General features: G+C 38.7%; 1 protein-coding gene across 3 annotated transcripts in view; it reads right to left on the reverse strand.

Annotated features, from left to right (window-relative positions):
• Positions 1–17,887: 17,887 nt before the first annotated feature.
• Positions 17,888–21,647, reverse strand: part of SRPX (sushi repeat containing protein X-linked) — a 116,437-nt gene continuing 112,677 nt past the window's right edge. For 2 of the 3 annotated variants that reach the window (XM_055337721.1, XM_055337720.1), the window contains one exon: positions 17,888–18,422. In XM_055337721.1, coding sequence (XP_055193696.1) covers positions 18,239–18,422 — 184 coding nt within the window. In that variant the 3' untranslated portion in view covers positions 17,888–18,238. The remainder of the gene's footprint in view (positions 18,423–21,647) is intronic. The other variant, XM_055337722.1, reaches the window with a different exon arrangement.

Raw genomic sequence — 21,647 nt, forward strand, 5'->3', positions numbered from 1 at the left:
CCCTTCAAGCCTAGGGTGGTAAACATCCTTTGATGCTGCTAGCTTCGACATGCTACAGTACTACCTACAGGCTTCTTTTATCATGCCCATAGCATTATAATTCTTTCATTATGTCCTCTTCGATTCCCATTTGAGTCTGCTGTTTCTCCAACAGGACTTTGACTAAAAAGGATGCCATTGATTGTAAGACACTCCCCACTTCAGAGATGTTAAAATCTTGGAAAAAATGTGCATCTTAGAATCAATGAACTACGCTAGTTGTGATATATTCCTGGTGAATGAATGAATCATTGAATGATTAGCATTCATAGTACAGCTCATCTCAAAGACAGATATGGTGTAGTGGTGTGATAGATTGTATGTTCAGAATAAAGCTCAAAAATCAGAGTCAACACTGATTCTTCCTAAGTACCTAGATGTTCTTTCTCAGTCTTGAGATGGGTAGTGAACAAGAAGGTCATGGCCTTGCCCAGGATTCCTAGTTGTTACCCCAGGGCTAAAACATTCAAATACTATTTAGTCATTCCATTTCTTATGAAAGAACTCTAATGCAAATGCTACCAGTGTGAGTACAAATTTGCTTTTTGTGAAGCAATATTGTTGTTATTTGTGACTCAACATGAACTGAGTTCAGAGATTTCTGCAAGAAGAGAATGGTCTCCAAGTCTGGGAACATTCAGATTTCCCAGAAATTGCAGTTAGCTATGTAACAACTGGCATCTATTTTGGCTGAGCCCATTTTTAATAGATGGCCTTATTTATAGCCTAAGGCATTACTTAATCTTGGCTGTCTGTCTAGAATTTATCAGTCCTTTAGCAAAATTACTGATTGGAACTGCATAGGCTGACTTATTACAGAAATTGAGCAATGACTGAGTCTAGTCAGGCGAGTATAAGAGCTACTGTGTCTTTGGAAAAGTCTATTGTATTTCCTTTTCCTAATTTCTAATTGTCCCCATAGAGACAAGGGAACAAGTTTCTCACCTCTGGTTCTCCTCTAGAGCAATGCTACTTAGAGCACTGGTCCATAATAACATAAGGAGCTGACCTCAGAACTTAAAATCAATATGCTGTTGGGACTCCTGGGTGGCTCACTGGTTAAGTATCTGCCTTCAGCCCAGGATGTGATCCTGGAGACCAGAGATCGAGTCCCACATTGGGCTTCCCCCATGGAGCCTGCTTCTCTCTCTGCCTGTGTTTCTGCCTCTCTCTATGTCTCTCATGAATAAATAAATAAAATCTTTTAAAAAAACCAATATGCTGCCTCCTTCGTTGAGAAAGTTTTGCTATCAAAACATATCAACCAAACCAAATACTGCATTTATTGACACTGTTGACTTGCATTCTGGGACCAGCTCCCTATTTCTTTGTGAACCAGTAGCAAATGGTCCAGGAACCAGCAGCCAGTTGGAGGACTATACTCTGAGATGCATTGCTTCAGAGGGTCCCGGAACCCAGTCCCTTCCCAAGACCATCTTCTTTTAAAAAATAAATAAATAAAGATTTTATTTATTTATTCATGAGAGACACACACACAGAGAGAGAGAGAGAGAGAGAGAGAGAGGCAGAGAGAGACACAGGCAGAGGGAGAAGCAGGCTCCATGCAGGGAGCCTGACATGGGACTCGATCCCGGGTCTCCAGGATCACACCCTGGGCTGAAGGCAGCACTAAACCGCTGAGCCACCCAGGCTGCCCCCAAGACCATCTTCTAAGATGGCTGCCACTTTTTGAGAAATGAAAGGATTTCTTCTCATTCCAATTTTCCAAGAAAGAGGTGGCTCCTCTCATCAAGCTTTTGATTTCATCCTTAGTCTCAGAAGGCATCAGAAACTCAATAGCCCACCCAAGAATCAAATGGAATTCCATGAAACCAAGAGACACATTGGAAGATACTCGGAGAGAAGGATTCGGATTTGACCTGTGGTCTGACAGATGGACAGCACTTCATTTCTATTTGAAATCAGGCTGTTAGTCTCAAAGCACTGCTGCCGAAGTACAGCCCCATCCTGGTAGAAAACATGTCATTTCTGATAGGGAGACAAACAGATGAAACAAAAAATCCAAATTCTGTGCACCTATTGCAAAAGACATGCCCCTCGCCTTAGGGCACTAAGCTAAGACCCTTCCAGTGTTTCTTCTGTGACTCTGAGTCTCAATGTTGTTTAAAGGCAAGTGAAGCTAGAAGGAAATATATTTGTGACTTTTTGTGAAGATTTAATGAAATAGTGTGTGGGCACTGTTACAGTTAGGATTCTTGATGGGCCACAAGAGTCCACTCGTCCCTGCTCTTAGTTTCTGAATAATTTAGTGAAGAATATAGAATTTATTGAAAGAACGATATCTGCAGAAAACAGGAACAGATGCAACAAATTTGAAGGGAACTTCCCTTGCCCTTTGGGTCTCTGCAAGGCACACAGCTACTAGGAACATTCTCCATGAGTCCTGTCAGATTTGAGAAGAGCCAAATTTTTGGTAGGCCTCCACTCCTTTCTACTCCAGCTTCTGTCACCATTCCAGAATTCTATCACCATTCCAGAAACTTCAGTGTACTTCTGTTTAGGGAAGTAGTTCACAGTGTGTGGTCTGCAGACTCCTGGGTAACCTAAAACCTTTTCAGGGAGTCAGCAAGATCAAAGCGATTTTTCTTACTTGCTTTTTTCACCGTGTTGACATTTGCACCAATGGTCCAGAAGCAACGGTGAGTAAAACTGCAGTTACTTGAGCATGAATCAAGGCAGTGTGTTTCTTTGCCTTTATGCACTCATTGAAGAAACACAAAATACCACTTTGATTGAAGAAAGTCCTTCATGAAGCAGTACAAATTATTAACATTATTAAATCTTGACCTTCAAATACATATGTTTTTAATTTTTTGTGCACACCAAAGTATAAAGATTGTTATAAGGAAAAACATTCGTACATTTGAGTTGCAAATTGAACTGGGTGCATTTTTCACCATTTCATTATTTTTTTTATTTTATTTTTTTCATTTCATTATTTTAAAGAATGAACAACAGATAAACCAGAGTAACTTGGCCTTGAGGATTAGGTGGACATTTTCTCAAAAATGAACAAAGTGAGCCTGTCACTTCAAGAAAAACAACTGACGGTGCTTATTGATAATTATAAAATTTGAGCTGTGAAGTGAAAATTTGAATTTTAAAAAACTTGTATATGCCTTTGTGAGTGTGACAGCTTCCCAATGCTTAGAGAATTTTCTGGTTAGATTGATGATGGTCTTAACGAACATGATCTTTTTTTACGTTGTTGAACAAATTTTAGTGACCTTTGGAAGGTTTGCCTGACTCAGCAAACCAACATTTTCTAAATGACCAATGTACAAGATAGAAAATCATACATGGGTAAAAGATCCATTCAGAGTGCAAGATAGACCAATGGACTTTATTGCAATAGCATATAAAAACTTTTCCATGTTGATGTTAATCTTTATGGAAGTAGTACTTCCTGAGTTTTGGTGAAGGGTCAAAGAAAAACATCCAATTATATAAATAGGCTATTAAAATACTCCTCTCTTTTCCAAATATATATCTCTGTAAAGCCAGATTTTCTTCATGTGGTTCAATCAAAGCAATATACTGATACTACAACAGACTGAATGGAAAAATATATGAGAATCTAGGTGTCTGCTTTTATGGCAAATTTGACAACACTTATAATAATGTAAAATAATGTAAAATAAGTTTTCTAAAATACATCTATGTTAATATATGAGGTTATTATTTTTTCTAAATGAATTACAATATAGATTTTTTTAAATTTCTGCTTTAGTCTCCTCTTGAGTTATACTTGGCATATAATGCCAAGAATGCTATAATTTTTGGACCCATATTATTTTTTGAGGTATAATTGACATTGTTTCAAGTGTACAACAGAATGATTCAATATTTGTATATATTGCAAAATGACTACAATATGTCTAACATCTGTCACCATATATGGTTAGAAAAATCCTTTTCTTGTAAGATTTACTTAACTTTCAAATATGCAATACAGTATTATTAACTATAATTGCCGTGGTTTACAGTAATCTCAATGACTTATTTTATATCTGGAAATTTCTACCATTTGATCCCTTTATTCCATCTCACCCACCCTCCAACCTCCCACGTCCAGCAACCACCAATATGTCTTATGTATCTATGAGTTTGTGGTTTTTTTGTTTGTTTGCTTCTTTGCCATTTTAGATTACAAATATAAGTGACAACATAGGGAATTTATCTTTCTCTGATTTATTTCACTTAGGATAATGTCCTCAAGATCCATCCATGTTGCTATTGCAAATGGGTAGATCACATTTTTTATGGCTGAATAATAGTCCCGTGTGTGTGTGTGTGTATATATATACATTTTCTTTATCCATTCATCCAATGATGAACATTTAGGTTCTTTCCATATCTTGACTATTGTAAATAAAGTTGCAGTGAATGTGGAGGTGCTTATATCTCCTTGAGATAGTGATTTTGTTTCTTTTGGTAAGTATCTAGAAGTGGAATTGCTGGATCATATAGTAGTTTTGTTTTTAATTTTCTGAGGAATCTCCATACTGTTTTCCATAGTGGCTGCACCAGTTTACATTCCCCCAACAATGCATGAGGTTTCTTTTTCCTCTACATCCTTGTCAACACTTTTATTTCTTGTCATTCTGATGCTCGCCAATCTGACAGATGTGAGGTGAGATCTCATTGTGATTTGGATTTGCATTTCCCTGATGATGAGTGATGCTGAGCATCTTTTCACATACCTGTTGGCCATCTGTATGTCTTCTGTGGAAAAATTTCTGTTCCGATATTCCACTCATTTTTCAATTGGATTGTTTGGGTTTTTTTGCTTTGAGTTGTATGAGTTATTTATATATTTTGGATACTACTTTTTAGCTATATGATTTTGCAAATATTTTCTCCCATCTAGTAAGTTACCTTTTTAAAAAAATTTATTTCCTCTGCTGTGTAAAAAGCTGTTAGTTATGTAGTCCCCACTTTTTCTTTTTGCTTTTGTTACTATTGCTTTTGGAATCAAATCCAAAGAGTCTTCTCAAAGACTAATATCAAGGAGATTACTGCCTGTTTTCATCTAGGAGTTGTATGGTTTGAGGTCTTACATTCAAGGCTTCAATCCATTTTGAGTTAATTTTTATTTGTGGCATAAGATAGTGGTCCAGTCGCATTCTCTTGCGTGTGGCTGTCCAGTTTTCCAAACATCATTTATTAAAGAGGCTATCCTTTTCCCACTGTATGTTCTTGACTCCTTTGCCATAAATTAATTGACCTTATATGTATGGGTTTATTTATGGACTGTTCTGTTCCACTGTTCTGTTTTTATGCTAATACCATACCGTTTTGATGATTGTAACCTTGTAGTATAGTTTGAAATCAGGGAGCATGGTGTTTCCAGCTTTGTTCTTTCTCAAGATAGCTTTGACTATTTGTGATTCCACACAAATTTTAGGATTGTTTGTTTTATTTCTGTGAAAAAAATGCGATTGGAATTTGGATAAGGATTACATTGATTTTGTATATTGCTTTGGGTTGTATGGACATTTTAACAGTATTAGCTCTTCCTTTTTTTAAAAGATTTTATTTATTTATTCATGAGAGACACACAGAGAGAGAGAGGCCGAGACACAGGCAGAGGGAGAAGCAGGCTCCATGCAGGAAGCCTGACGTGGGACTCAATCCTGGGTCTCCAGGATCATGCCTTGGGCCAAGGCAGCACTAAACCGCTGAGCCACCCAGGCTGCCCAGTATTAGTTCTTCCAATCCGTAAGTATGGAATACCTATCACTTATTTGTGTCTTCTTCAATTTCTTTCATCATTATCTTATAGTTTTCAGTGAACAGTTCTTTCACCTCCTTGGTTAAACTTATTCCTAAGTATTTTTTAAAAGATTTTATTTACTTATTCATGAGAGATACAGAGAGAGAGGCAGAGACATGGCAGAGGGAGAAGCAGGCTCCATGCAGGGAGCCTGATGCAGGACTCTATCCCAGGACCCTGGGATCATAACCTGAGCCAAAGACAGATGCTCAACTACTAAGCCACCAAGGTGTCCCTATTCCTAAGTATTTCATTCTTTCTTTAAAGGTATTTTATTCTTCTGGGTGCAATTATAAATGAGATTTTTTCCTTCTTAGTTTTAATTTATAACACCATAAATATTGGTAGATATCACCCACACAAACAAAAGTGCTTTGGAGTCTTCCAAGGTTTGAGAACTGCTAGCTTGAGGGAATACTTACCATACAGGCTGGCCTCATTTTTATTCGTACAGATAGTTAAGTTACCAGTTTATCATCCTAATCTTGTGGAAGCTCGGTTTTAGGATTTGTTGAGCTGGTCTATGTTAGTCCAGAGGCTTAGTCTTTACTCCTGGGCTTTCCATGGAAGCCTAAGCTGTTCAGTGAGTCCTGTGAACATGACTTGATCTCAGGCACTGACCAGCTGCTGAGATATCTGTTCCCCTCTTTCACCTTCAACTGTTCTTTTCCCACCTGGACTCTTTGGAACTTTATACATGCACAACTCAGGGGTCAGCTAAAGATTTGAGATAAATTTATCTGCAGATTCAGAGCCTTCTTCACTATGGCTTTCTCCTCTCTCCTGTTTCCTCAGTTTTTAGCCTCTCTAACCATCCTACCTCTGTCCACTGAATCTTCAACCCAGTGACACTCTAGCCTTCTGCTTGAGTTCCATGTCCAGTTCATCAAGCAAATGGAAAAGGCTTCAGAGGAAAAGCCAACTACATGTGGAGCTCATTCAGTGTGATTCCATTATTTCAGGGTCATATCTTCTCCAGTTTTTGCCTGCTATTGATTGAGTTCCAGTGAATTTGAGCAACCTTTTTTCTATATTTTTTCCAGAGTTATAATTATCAGCAGGAGAGTTAGTATGATGTGAGCTATATTGCTGTTAACTGATGTGGAATTCCTGTCTTTTCCCATCTTTGAACCAAGATCAACAAGGCCATGTCCTCATCTGTGGGGAGACAACAGCATTCACAGCAGGTCCTTGAAAATATGTTCTCTTCCACCTATGCAGTGTTCCATACACTCTTATTTCCCCACAATCCACACACTGAGTCTAATTTAACATCCTCTTACCTAGGTGGTTCTAATGTTGGGCCAAGGACCATCATCAGACACTCATTTTCTCATAGTCTTCCCCTTCAGTCTTGGTGGAGGATCATCTGTGCAACATCTTGCACTCACACTTGCATTTTGTGATCAATTCATGTTATTATGTATGCCATTTAAAAACATACTTTCTGGTTTTTGATCATTTTACATCATTGTAGACTAATGGTTCTAGTTGACATTAATCATGATTACATTTTTGGTGCTCAAATTGTTGGCACGTGGGCTTTAACCTACATCCCTATCAAGGTAGAAGTTTTCTAATACCCCATGATGCTCGTTTGTGCTTCTTTCCAATTTATTTCCTGATCAATGAAACCACTGTTGTGCTGGTTTCTGTCACTACAGACTAGTTTTGCCTGTTAATGAATTTCATGTGAAGGGAATTGTACACTATGTACTCATTTGAGTCTGGCTTCTTTCACTCAGGGTAATAATTTTGATATTATTTTGAATTTCATCTATATGTTGCATGTATCAGTAGTTTGCACATTTTTGTTGTTGGGTAGAATTGTATCATGCCATTTAAACATTCTCCTGGGCAATTTCCATTAACGTTTATTAGGAACAAAGCTGCAATTGTGTATATACATTGTTTTGTCTCTTGAATATATACCTAGGAGTGAGATTGTTGGGTTTTAAGGAAGTTATATGTTTAACTTTTTAAGAAACGATGTTTTCCAAGGTAGGTAGGTTGTTTCAGCATTTCACATTCCTGCCAGCAGTTTATGAGAGTTCCAGTTCTGTTTCCTTCCAACACTTTCACTATCAGTCTTTTTTTTTTTTCCACCTAAGGAGACTTTATTCATACTGGTTCTTTTTTCCCCAGATAACAAATAGTTTTAGTTTCATGGTATCTATTTTTATTTTTAATTTGAAATAATTTCAAACTTAGAGAAAAGTTGCATTGAGAGTAAGGAATTCCCAGGACGCCTGGGTGGCATAGTCAGTTAAGCATCTGACTCTTGATTTTGGTTCAGGTCATGATCTCAGGCTTCTCAAACCCAGCCCCATGTCAGGCTCTATCCTGGGCTTGGAGCCTGCTTAAAATTCTCTTTCTCCCTCTCCCTCTGCCCCTCTACCTTCCTGCCCCTGCCATGCTTACTTGCTCTCTTTCTAAAAAAAGAGAGAGAGAAAGAAAAGAATTCCTAAATACTTGTTACCCAGATTCACTAATTATTAACATTTTGCTACGTTTGAGGTTTTTAAATTTTTTATTTGAATATATTGGTCTTTTTAATTTTAACTGGTCAAGTGGTATTTTTTTATGGTTTTCATTTTTCATTTCCCGGATGATGAAAGATGCTAAGCATCTTTTCCTGTGCTTACTGGCTATTCATATGTCTTTTTCGTGAACTGTTTGATCAAGTCTTTTGCTCAGTTTTTTATTGTTTCTGTTTTTTAATTGATTTGCAGGGGTTCCTTATCTTTACTTTTACAAAATATTACCTCAGTTACCTCTGAAAACACTCTTACGTTCTGACAACAACAAGCTGTCTCAGGCTCTCTTTTGAATTTTACTGCCCCACACATGGAACTAATGACCCTAGGAAATCCTGTTACCTTCTTATGAGACTCATGATGATTTCTATATGAACTCTTCTAGACCCCAAGGCGGGAAGAGCCAGGTCCAGCACCCACCATGAGCTCAGTTCTAGCTGTAGTTGAGGGCTGGACCAGGCTCTTCCTGCCTTGGAGTCTAGGATATGTTTTATAGCGATCATCATGAGGGTCAGTTCTGGCATCAAAACATGTGTACTCTGTAAATAGGAACTTCAGAGCCTATTTAGGTGTCCCTAAATAAATAAAATCTTAAAAAAATAAAATATTTTAGATGTGGAAACTAGCCTTCACATTGGCTCCCAGTGATTCTCACTTCTTGGTATCCATGCTCTTGTAGACTCCCTTCCCACACTGAATGGGGCTCACCTTTGTGACCAATATGATACTTTGAAAGTATTGGGGTTTTCTGAGGCTAGGTCATAAAAGATATTGTCACTTCTACTTTGTTCTTGTATAACTTCTGCTGGGAAAAGCCAACCACCATCTTATGAAAATACTCCAACAATATTGTGGAGAGGCTCATGTAGGGAAGAACAGATGCCTCTTACTACAACTAGTACCAACTTTCCAGTCCTGTGAGTGGACCATCATGGAAATAGATCCTTCAACCCCAGTCAAGCCTTCAGATGACTACAGTCCTGGCCAACATCTGACTGCAACCCCATGAGAGACTGTAAGCTTGAATTGGTCATATAAGCCGCTCCCAAGTCCTTGACCTACAGATATTGTAAGAGAATGTTTATTGTGGGACACCTGGGTGGCTCAGTGGTTGAGCATATGCCTTTGGCTCAGGTCATGATCCTGGGGTCCTGGGATTGAGTTCCACATCAGGCTCCTCTTGGGGAGCCTGCTTCTCCCTCTGCTTATGTCTCTGCCCCTCTCTGTGTGTCTCTCATGAATAAATAAATAAAATCTTAGAATGTTTATTATTTTAAGCCACTAAGTTTTGGGGCAATTTTTAATTCATGAATAGATGCATAATATAGTTACTGGCATCTTGGACATTAATCCTTTCTTCAGTCTGCTTTGGATGACCTCACTGCTTTTTTTCTCCTTTATTCCCCACCCCATTCATCTAAGTTCACGCTCAAGAGATGAGGGCTTGTAGAGATGAAATCTGAAGTTCTCAGGGCATGGCCTAGACTTCTGGCTCAACCTTTACTAGCCTTCTGATAATGGTCAAGCAGCTTTTATTGGATCAGCTTCCTACAAGACAACTATATCTGGATAAAGCATAAAAAAAAAACCAACTACCTGAAGGCATTGGAGCATGACCAAAAAGCAGGCAGATCCTGGAATGCAGTCATTACTAGGAAGAGAAAAAATATACTAGGTGAGTTATCAGGAGTTTTTTAAAATTTATTTTGTTATTCAAGTATTATTAAAATATGTTAGTTTCAGGTGTATACTGACTCATCAATTTTATACATTTCTCAGTTATCAAGAGAAGTTTATTCTTAATACCCCTTATTTCACCCATCCCTCACCTCCCCTCTGGCAGCCACTAGTTTGTTCTCTATTTAAGAATCTATTTTTTTGTCTTTTTCTTTGTTCATTTGTTTCTTAAATTCCACATAGGAATGAAATCATATGATATTTATTTTTTATGACATTTCACTTAATATTATACTCTAGATCCATCCAGGTTGTTGTAAATGGCAAGATTTCATTCCCTTTTATGGCTAGTATTCCATTGTGTGTGTGTGTGTGTGTGTGTGTGTGTGTGTGTGTGTGTCTGTGTGTATCTTCTGTATTCATCTATTGATAGACACTTTTGTTGGTTTGTTTTTGCTTAAGGGCAAGTTGCAGTATGCACCGTGCTGGGGTCTCAGGGAGGCTTAAGTGAAGATAGTCTTTAATAGTTTGAAGAACCAGAGGAGAGGGTAGGGGTGACCATTAGTACTCAGGAGGAAAATCCAGGAGAGAGCCAGAGGTGGAGGATCAAGAAGGGAGCCCTAGGTTCTGTATATATAAACTACTGCGATTTCTCACTAACTGGTGAACCATACATGTTCAGGATGTGAATGGGGGCAGATTTCAAGCAGCCCAACAAATGTTCAAAAAGCTGAACTGAGATTCCAGCTGCTATCTACTGAAGCACTGATAGTTTTCATTTTGAGGGCAGCCAGTTTAATTGCCTATCCCTTCACTAACACACACACACACACACACACACACACACACATTTTGCTGTATCAAATAGTATGAGCAAGTAGAACTGAGGATTGTTTTTATGAGGTCCAAAGGGTACATAGAAAAGTCGTGTAAAATTACAGTAAGAAACTAATTCTCTAGGAGAAATCCTATTAATTAATATTTAGAAATGCCCCTAAATTTTAGTGTAGGGTATTTATTTTTTTATTGAATAAATTTGACATATAACATTGTTTGAATTCATAGTGTACAATATATTATTTGGATACACTAATATATGATTGTTGTAGTGGTATTTATCATATTACATATTATGGTACATATTACTGTCTATTATACTATGCATAAATCTCTATGGCTTATTCACCACTTATTATACATTTGTACCCATAAACAGTATGAATGTTATGCCTCCATCCCCTGGTAACCACCATTTTATTCTGTGTTTTTTATGGGTTTGACTTTTTTTAGATTCACATGTAAGCGATATTATATGGGACTTATCTTTGTCTGGTTTATCTCACTTAGCATAATGTGCTCCAGGTCCATTTATGTTGTCGCAAATGGCAGGATTTTCTCCTCTTCATGCTGAATAATATTCCATTGTGCATGAATACCACATCTTTTTTTATCCATTCATCCACTGATGGGCATTTTTTAAAAATGATTTTATTTATTTACTCATGAGAGACACAGAGAGAAAGGCCGAAGAATAGGCAGAGGGGGAGAATCAGGCTCCCTGCGGGAAACCCAATGCAAGACTCGATCCCAGGACCTTGGGACCATGCCCTGAGCCAAAGGCAGATGCTCAACCACTGAGTCACCAAAGCACCCCCGTTGATGGGCATTTGTATCCATATATGGGCATTCCATAGCTTGACTATTATGAATAATGCTGTGGTAAACCTGGGAGTACATACATCTTTTCAAAGTCCTGCTTTCATTTCCTTTGGGTATATACTCAGAAGTGGAATCACTAGATCATATAGTAGATCATTTTTAATTTTTTGAGGAACTTTCATATTTTTCATAGTGATTGACTAACTTACATTCCAACCAACAGGTGATTTTAGTTAATATGAACATTTTAATAATATTAATTCTTCCAGTTCATGAACATAGGATGTTTTTATATTTGTGTCTTCTTTGATTTCTTTCAGCAAAGTCTTGTAGTTTTCCTTGTACAGGTCTTTTACTTCCCTGGTTAAATATATTTCTAAGTATTTTGTTTTTGATGCTATTGTGAATAGGATAGTTTTTAAATGTATTTTTCAGATGTTTCATCATTAGTGTAAAGGAATGCAATTGATCTCTGTACATTAATTTTGTATCCAGCAAATGTACTGAAATCATTAATTCCAGTAGTTTTTTTTTTTTAAGATTGTATTTATTTGACAGAGAGAGCCAGAGAGCACAGTGGGGGAACAGAAGAGAGAGAAGCAGGATTCCCACTGAGCAGAGAGCTGGACGTAGGGTTTGATCCCAGGACCCTGGAATCATGACCTGAGCAGAAGGCAGACGCCTGACCAACTGAGCCACCCAGGTGCAATTCCAGTAGTTTTTTGATCAACTCTTTGGGATCTTCTATATTTAAGATCATATCATCAGCAAGTAGTGACAATATTACTTCTTCCTTTCCAAGTAGTATATTATATAGGAGTAGTCTTGTTCCTGATCTCAGAGGAAAAGATTTCAGTTTTTCTCCATCAAGTATAATGTTAGCTGTGGGTTTGTCATGTATGGGCTTTATTATGTTGAGGTATGTTCCTTCTATACCCAATGTGTTTATGGTTTTTATCATGAAAGAATGTTATATTTTGTCAAATGATTTTTCTGTGTCTATTGAGAGGATTATGTGATTTTTATCTTTCATTTTGTTAATGTGATATACTACGTTTATTGATTTGCATATGTTGAACTATCTTTGCATCCCAAAGATAAACCCCACATGTACAGTCCTTTTAATGTGTTCTTAAATTCAATTTGATAATATTTCATTGAGAATTTTCACATCTATATTCATCAGGGACATTGGTCTATAATTTTCTTATGGTATCTTTACCTGGTTTTGGTATCAAGGTAATGCTGGATTGGTAGAATGAGTTTGGAAGTGTTGCCTCCTGCTAATATTTAAGAAGAAATTGAAGAGGATTTGGGTTCATTCTTCTTTAAATTGATAGAATTATCCAATGAAGCTATCTAGTCCTGGAGTTTTCAGTGTTGGGAGTTTTTGGATTACTGATTAAATCTTTACTCATTATTAAATCTCTGCTCATTAAATTCTACTCATATTGGTCTTTTCAGACTTCTATTTCTTCCTGATTCAATCTTGGCAGGTTGTGTCCATTTCTTCTAAGTTATGTAATTTGTTGGCATATAGTTTTTCATAGTAGTCTCTTATGCTTCTATGTGTTTCTGTAGTAGCAGTTGTAATGTCACCTCTTTTATTTTTAATTTTATATATTTGAGTCTTCTTTTTTTTCTTAGTCTAGCTAAAGGTTGGTCAATTTTATTCATCTTTTCAAAGAACCAGCTCTTAGTTTCATGGATTCTTTTCTCTTGTTTTACTGGTCTCTATTTCATTTATTTCTGCTGATACTTATTATTTATTTCCTTCCTTTTGCTAACTTTGAGCTTAATTTCTAGTTCCTTGAGGTGTATAAGGTTAGGTTGTTTATTTTAGATATTTCCAATTTCTTAATATATGCATTTATTGCTAAATATTTCTCTCAGAAATGCTTTTGCTAGGGCACCTGGGTAGCTCAGTTGGTTAAGTGTCTGACTGTTGGTTTCAGCTCAGGTCGTGATATTGGGATTTTAAGATTGAGCCCTGTGTTGGGCTGAGCATGGAGCCTGCTTAGGATTCACTCTGCTCCTCTCCTTCTGCCCCCCTAACCCCACTCACGCTCTCTAAAAAAAAAAAGTAGAAGAAACAAATGCTTTTGCTGTTTGTTTTTAAAATTGTGATTTCTATTTCATATCATTGTATTCAGAAAAGATGCCTTCGATGATTTCAATATTCTTAAATTTATTTAGACTTGTTTTATGGCCCAACATGTAATCTATCCTGGAGAATGTGCCCTTGAAAATAATGTGTATTCTGCTTTTGTAGATGGAATGTTCTATATGTAGCTATTAGGTCCATCTAGTCTAATGTGCCATTCAAAGACACTGATTTTTTATACATTTCTATGATCTATCAATTGATGTAGGTGGGGTGTAAAAGTGCCCTACTATTATTGTATTATTTTTAATTTCTCTTTTTATGTCTATCAACATTTGCTTTATGTATTTAGGTGCTCCTATGTTTGGTGCATAGATATTTACAATTGTTATATCCTTTTGTTTGCTTGAGCCTTTTATCATTGTATAATGCCCTACTTTGTTTCTTGTTACAAAAGAAACAAAGTCTGTTTTAAAGTCTTTTTTGTGTGATGTTAGTATTGCTACCTCAGGTTTTTGTTTTGTTTTGTTTTGTTTGTTTGTTTGCTTTCATTTGCCTATCTTTCTCCATCCCTTCACTTTCAGCCTGTATGTGTCCTTAGGTCTGAAGTAACTTTCTTGTAAGGCAGCATATAGATGGGGATGGTTTTTCTATTTATTCAGTCACCCCATACTTTTTTTATTGGAGCATTGAGTCCATCTACATTTGAAGTAATTATTGATAAGTATGTACTTATTGTCATTTTAAAATTTTTTCTCTGATTGTTCTTATAGTTCCTTCTTGATGTTTTCTTCTTTTGATCTCTTCCCTTGTGATATGATGATTTTCTTTAGTGTTATGCTTGGATTTTATTTTTTTTTGTATTACTATAGGTTTTTGATTTTTGGTTACCATTGGGTTCATATATAACATCGTATGTGTATAGGAGTCTATCTTAAATTGATGGTTACTTAAGTTTGAACACATTCTAAAAATACTAAACTTCTCCATGTTTTATGTACATATTATATTTTACACCTTTTTATTTTGTGTATCCCTTGACTAATTTTTAGATATAATAGATTTTACTACTTTGTGTTTTAACCTTCATATTGGCTATAAGTGGTTAATCTATCTTTTTCATCTGGTTGTTTTTATCTGTGAATTTTTTCCTTTTACACTTTACACCTTTTCCTTCCACTTAAAGAATTCTCTACATTTCTTGTAAGGCTGGTTTAATGTTGATGAACTCCTTTAATTTTGCTTGTCTGGAAAACTCTGTCTTTCCTGTTCTAAGTGATAGCCTTGTTGGCTAGAGTATTCATTTCTCTTGTATATAACTATCTTTTCTCTTGCTGCTTTAAAAATTCTCTCTTTATCATTACCTTTGCCATTTTAATTATTATTAAAAGACCAACTTGGGTTCATTTTCCTAGGAACTCTCTATGCTTCCTGGACCTGGATGTTTGTTTCCTTCCTTAGATTAGGGACATTTTTAGCTATTATTTCTTCAAATAAATTTTCTGACTCCTTTCTCTCTTCTTCTGGGACTCCTATACTGTGAATGTTAGGACATTTGATGATGTCAGAGTCCCCTTAACGTAATTTTTTTTATTATTCTTTTTCCTTTTCAGCTTGGTTGCTATTATTATCTTCCAGATTGCTGATATTTTTTTTTGCTATCATCTGTTGATTCCCTCTAGTGTATTTTTCATTTCACTTAGTGAATTTTTCAGCTCTGATTCTTTTACAACTCTTTGTTAAAATTCTTAGTGAGCAAATCCACTTTTAAGTCCAGTATCTTTATGATCATTATTTTGAATTTATCATATATTATCTCTTTTTGTCCTTTTACTGTGATTTTGCATTTTTCTTTCATTTGGAACCTATCCCTCTGTCTCCACATTTTGCCTAACTCTGTGTTTCTGTGTATTTGGTAGGTCAGCCCTGTCTCCTGGTCTTGACAGTAGTAGCCTTGTGTAAAAGAGGTCCTGTGGTGCCCTATAGTGCAATCCTGCCTGGTCACTAGATCTAGGCATTCTTGGGGTATCCTTTGTCAGCTGTGTGCACCCTTCTGTTGTGGCTGAGCCATGATTGTCTCCAGCCCAGCTGTCTGCAATAATCTGCTTTCCCTACTGTGAATGCATTAGGCAGGGTTGGTCCCTGTGCTGTTGAGATGTCTGGCTGCAGTCACCACAGGCCCTTTCATGGGCAAGGACATTAATCAGCCTTAGCTGTTTGCAATTAGCCTTTCTGATACAGCTGCAGGTGCACCAAAGGGCAGGGCTTGCCCCATGAACAGACAGCTAAAAGATCTGGCCTGTAGAGCTGTGAGTGTGCTGGTATGGTAGCAGCAATCACAATGGAGTGGTGCCAGCCCTGGCCAGGGCTACCTGCCAAATGAGGCAGGGCAGGAGTCACTTTGGAGGCTGACAAGTTGAATAGGGTGGTTGTACAGGAGATGGCCAGGGTGGAAGCATGCAATGCTAACAAGATAGATGGAGAGTATTAGAACTGGATCCCATAAGCATCTAGGGCTGGGGAAGAACAAGAAAAATGGGACCCACCAGTACTTTTGTTTCAGAGGAATCTCCTGCAGATCTCTGCTCCTCTGATGCACGTTCTAAGATTAGTTGATAAACCTCCTTCGTGTATACCCCAAGCGCTTATCAAACTGTTGCTTCTGTGCTGTGTCTTGGGCCATTATTTAATATGTTGACTCTTTAAGGGAAAGAACTTGGTTTCCTATCACCCTTGAGCTCTTCCGGAGTTAAGCCCCAGTAGTTTCCATAGCCAGACATCATGGGTACTTGTCTTCCCAGTGCAGGTTCCCAGTGCCAGGGGTGCCTGGTGTGGGGTCTCATTGTTTTGCTCCTCCAAGTTTGGTTAGCTGTGTCAGAGGATTGGTTCCCAAGCACATCTCCATTCCTCTTACCCTTTTTGAAATGGCCTTCTCTCTCTGACTAGCTGTAGGTCTGTTCTGCCAATCTTTAGGTAATTTTCAGCATTAGTTATATACATGTAATTGATGCCTCAGTGTGCCCACAGAAGAAGCGAGCTCAGGATTCTTCTACTTCCCAACGTCTGTTTACTTTGATTCTAATAGTTCAACTGGTTCGTTGTTAGGAGGTTTTTGGCCAGAAAGTACTGCTACAGCCCATGTTTTTGGTTTCTCCTATGGGAGCTGACTTGCTAAGGTTGAGTGCACACATAAAGCTACTGGGAAGAAAAGGTGGTGGCAGAGTGGGGGTAAGTTTGTGTTTAGCACTTGTGGCTTTGGATGTGACCTGGTAGGGGCTATCTTTAACTAGAGGGTTCCATAGACTTCCCTCAACAAGGTGACAACCCCATGTTTTTGACACTCCACCTGACCTTTGGTAACAGTGGTCCATTGGGGAAAAAACAAAAGGGAAGAACTGGGGCTTGCTCTGGTTTTAGCCTTTTGTTTATGCTATCACAGTTAGCGATCAAAGGGTTAACTCTTTAATTTTTGGCTTGTTGCTACTCTAGGACCTGAAAAGACAGGTCTCCCAGCCCAGCTCCTCCTAACAAAAGTAATTACATTTTTCCATTCCTAAAACACAGCTAAGAATCACAGTCCTGGGGCACCTGGATGGCTCAGTCAGTTAAGCATCTGCCTTCAGCTCAGGTCATGATCTCAGGGTCCTGGGATAGAGCCCCTCATCAGGCTTCCTGCTCAACAGTGAGTCTGCTTCTTCCTCTTCTCCCTCTGATCTCTTTTTTTGGAAATTTTTTTAGAGATTATTTATTTATTTATTCATAGAGAGACACACACACACAGAGAAAGAGAGAGAGAGAGAGAGCGAGCAGGCATCACGCACAGAGCCTGACGTGGGACTCAATCCAGGGTCTCCAGGATCACGCCCTGGGCTGCAGGCGGCACTAAACCGCTGCACCGCCGGGGCTGCCCTGATCTCTCTCAATTAAATATATAAAATCTTAAAAAAACATAAGTTGCTAGTTCCTAGGGATAAATTTTTTTTTTTAAAAAAAAAGAATCACAGTCCTAAAAACCACTGACCACACTAAGTATGGCCTGTGCTTAAAACACTAAATAAGTTTTAATAAATTTGCTCCAAAATATTTTATTAATATGTTTTATACAAAAAACAAAGTAGAAGTTATGTGTTACACTGAATAACACAGTGAAAGCATGTGTATGGTTGTTGTTTCTAGTTTCTCTAAAATTAACCAGCCATGATGGAATAAAGAAAAAGAGTACATATTATATTCATCATTTTTGGGGTACACTTCAAAGTACAAAAAGCATCATGGTAATTTTTAAGTGCAAAGAAAGCTCATATTAAAATAGACTTTAAAAATTACAAATAAAAATCTGTACATCAAGGATATTTTTAAGGCCTTTCCGTGTGCATAGCACTCTGTAGAATGAGAAGAGGAGCTGCCAAGAGAGGAACCATCACATCAGGTGTTACAGGTCTGGCCCATTTCAGCTTGCAGGACCATCTCCTCTTTTCTCAAGGGGAAAGTATCAATCAGGTTGAAGAGAGCCACAGGCATCACCAGGGAGACATAGCGCTCCTTGTCCATACCATGCTTATCCACTAGCACCGTACTGAAGGAGTAGAGTGGGATGCGCAGCAACAACCTAGGACAGACAAAGAGAAGACTGTCAAACCTGACTCCCAAGGCTTCTGCTGGACCAACCAGAGCCCTAGAGTGATACTGTGTGTAGAGAAAGGCTTATTTCCACAGACTTACTCATCTCAAGACCCTTGCTACTCAGAGTATGATGCTTGGACAAATAGCATCACACGGAAACTTATTAGAAATGAGAATCCCATCCTCCATCCCAAACCTACTGAATTAAAATCTGCATCATTAGCAAGATCCCCAAATGACTGGTATGCATATGAAGGATTAAGTAGTACTACTTTATAATCAGGAAGACACCGGGCCTGCCTTGGAGCTGTGCGCCGATAGGTACTAACAAGGTAGGTACAACAATACTAGCAGATATTGTGCATTACATTGTCGTCAACCCAAATTTGCAGACTAGGTTTGCACAACTATGTACATCCTGGAACTAGGTCAGTGGTTAATAGGGAGGATCTTGCCCTATGTCTGGACACAGTTTTCATTGTCACAGTGAAATGGTGTTTCTGGCCTCTTGTGAGCAGAGGCCAGGGATGCTGCTGAATCTACTACAACCCACAGGAAAGCCTCCCCCACAAAGAATTAGTCCCAAATTCAATAGTACTAAGGTTGAGAAACACTGGACTAGGGGAAGCTGATTGAAATATGTTTCCAAACATTATAGTTCTGGCCCATGCTGGCTTATTCAGTAGCCAGCTCAGGACTGCACCATTAGAACAGATTAAACTTACTCTACACTCTAGGTGTATTAACTTGGTTAAGTATGACTCAAATAATTTCCCCCAAATTCAAAGTTTCAAAAGTCTGATTTTTTTTCTACCACACTAGAAGGTATATTGTGTAAAATGATTTTTATATCAACAGAAACATTTAGATGAAATAAGCCAGAGAAAGCAAACAAGCTGATCACCTGAGCCCATTGAAAAATAAAATGGAGATTGAGTGGGTTTATTTTTTAATTTCGTTATCTAGCAATTACGTGTAAGGCAGACTATACAATGCCATCTGTATTTAAAGCAAAATATTTTTCTCCCCATGAAAGGATCAAAAGAAAAATATTGACTACTCCGAATCCGAACTGACTATACTTTCCTCTGCCTTTAAGGGGAGTTTCAGGGAAGATAGGAATATTTTCTACTTTACCTCCATAGGAAGCTAAATTGCTAATTCCATGCTAGTGACTAGAAAGAAAAAGAAAGACAACATTAAAGTATCTCCAGCAGGTCTCCTGAGATATAAGAGGGAAGCTCAGAAGTAGATGACCCAGAAATGCATTAATGGAGTGCTTGTAGACCACGAAGTGAGTCAAAAATGCAGAGAAAAACTTCTCCGCATTCTTAAAATGAAGAGTATTTAGGTCTGAGGGAGAGGGGGATGTCCTAGGGCAGTGGGTCCCAGAACTGGAGTAGAAAAGAAAGCTGGTCTGGAGGGAAAAAAAGGCCAAGCAATGTTGTGGCCTAAGGGAAAGGGTAACCAATGAGGAATTGGAGCATTTGATGTTCTAGTGCTCCTGAGCCTAGGGTGGAAATCTCCCATGTTGCCACCACCTGCTACTGCACACATTCCTCGTGTGAGCCTCTTGCCTTTACAGAACATAAAGAAAAACTACCAGGGCAAGAAATGAGTGTTCAGGCCAGCATGCTATCAAGTCACTGGAATGTATCCCACCATGGCCGAGAGACCACAGAAATCTTGGGGGTAGATGGTGGGGCACCCCACAGGTTAAGGGGTGGTGCCAGCAGTGTGTTGGAGTCACATAAATGCCTGTCATCAGACCAGAATGAGCTCCTCCTGGAGAATCTTCTAGAAAACTCTGTAGACTCAAAAAATACCACGGGATGTTCCATTTTAAGATGGCAATGGAAAAGGATCCTGAACTCCCCTCCTCCGGACACAAGTTCCTCTGAAAAAACAAAAACAAAACAAAAACAAAAAACCAGGCAGAGTGACCTCCGCGTATCAGGAAATGAGCCACATCCAAGTGGGTAGGAAAAGCCGAGACACAGTCTCACCATACAATCCACACACCTGGCACCATGACACACAAGAGGGAACTGAAAACCTGGAGCTTCTCCCTGAGGATCAAAGCAAGCCCACCCCACTTAGGGAACCCTGTCCGTTGAGACGTGCACATGAGAGAGCCCCCCAAACACCTAGCTTTGAAGACTAATAGGGCTGAAGCCTGTGAGACTCGCAGGTCTGTGGTAAACTGAGAAATGATGCTTAACAGGGCTCAACATGCGAACTCACCCCAAAGTGCAGCCCAGAAGCAGCCCTTTGAAAAGCACCCCAGACGTCAGGTGGAAGAGGCTCCTTGGATCATTTTTAAGCATGTGACTGAAGGGCAGAGGCCTGAGGAAGAGTCTCCAGGGACCGAGGTTGGTGGGTACCATTTTCACACTCTATCTCTGTCTTGCTAAAGTCAGTGGAAGCCACCTTTTTTCTATTTTTGGGCTGTGGGCTGCTGCTTTACACTCCAGCCAGCAGGTGCCATCTTTGTGCTATCCTGCCTCCTAAAGCTGGGGGGCACTGTTTTTCTCTCTCCATCTTTTCCTTGCTCCCTGTCTTGCACACTCAAGCTCTCCTGCCCTCCAGCTCTGTCCATCTCTCGCCCTCTCTCCATCTGTCCTCCACACTCTTGTTCCTCATTTCTCTCTCCCTTTCCCTCTCCTTCTCTGTGTGTGTCTCTCCTTTGCTCCATCCCCTTCTCCCTTTTATCCTTCTCTTTCTCTCTCCCTCTGTTTCTTTTTGCCTCCCTTTCTCTGTGTGTCTCTCCATGTTGGTGTCTTTCTACCTCTGTAGCTCTCTCTCCCTCTCTAGGTCTCAGTCTTTGTCTGTCCCAGCTTCCACCCTCCTCCTCTCTCGCCTTCTTCCCCCCCCCACCCCTCTCTACGTGCCTCTCACTCCATCTCTGTCCCTGTCTCTCTTTCTACGTCCATCTCTTCCCCTCTGTGGATGTAACAATCGAGAAGACAGTTTTTCTTAATTTCTCTTTCTACTGCTTCATTATTGGTATTTAGAAATACAATGGGTAAAAAAAATACAATGGGTTTCTGTACATTGATTTTTTCATATCCTTGGACTTTACTGAATTCATTTATCAGTTCTAGCCTTTTGTTGGTAGAGTCTTTCAGGCTTTCTATATGGAGTATCAGGTCATCTGCAAACAGGGGAAGTTTTACTTCTTCTTTACTGATGTGGATGCATTTCTTTCTGA

Source organism: Nyctereutes procyonoides, unplaced genomic scaffold (assembly GCF_905146905.1).
Source record: "Nyctereutes procyonoides isolate TBG_1078 unplaced genomic scaffold, NYPRO_anot_genome, whole genome shotgun sequence".
Classification (NCBI taxonomy): Eukaryota; Metazoa; Chordata; class Mammalia; order Carnivora; family Canidae; genus Nyctereutes; species Nyctereutes procyonoides.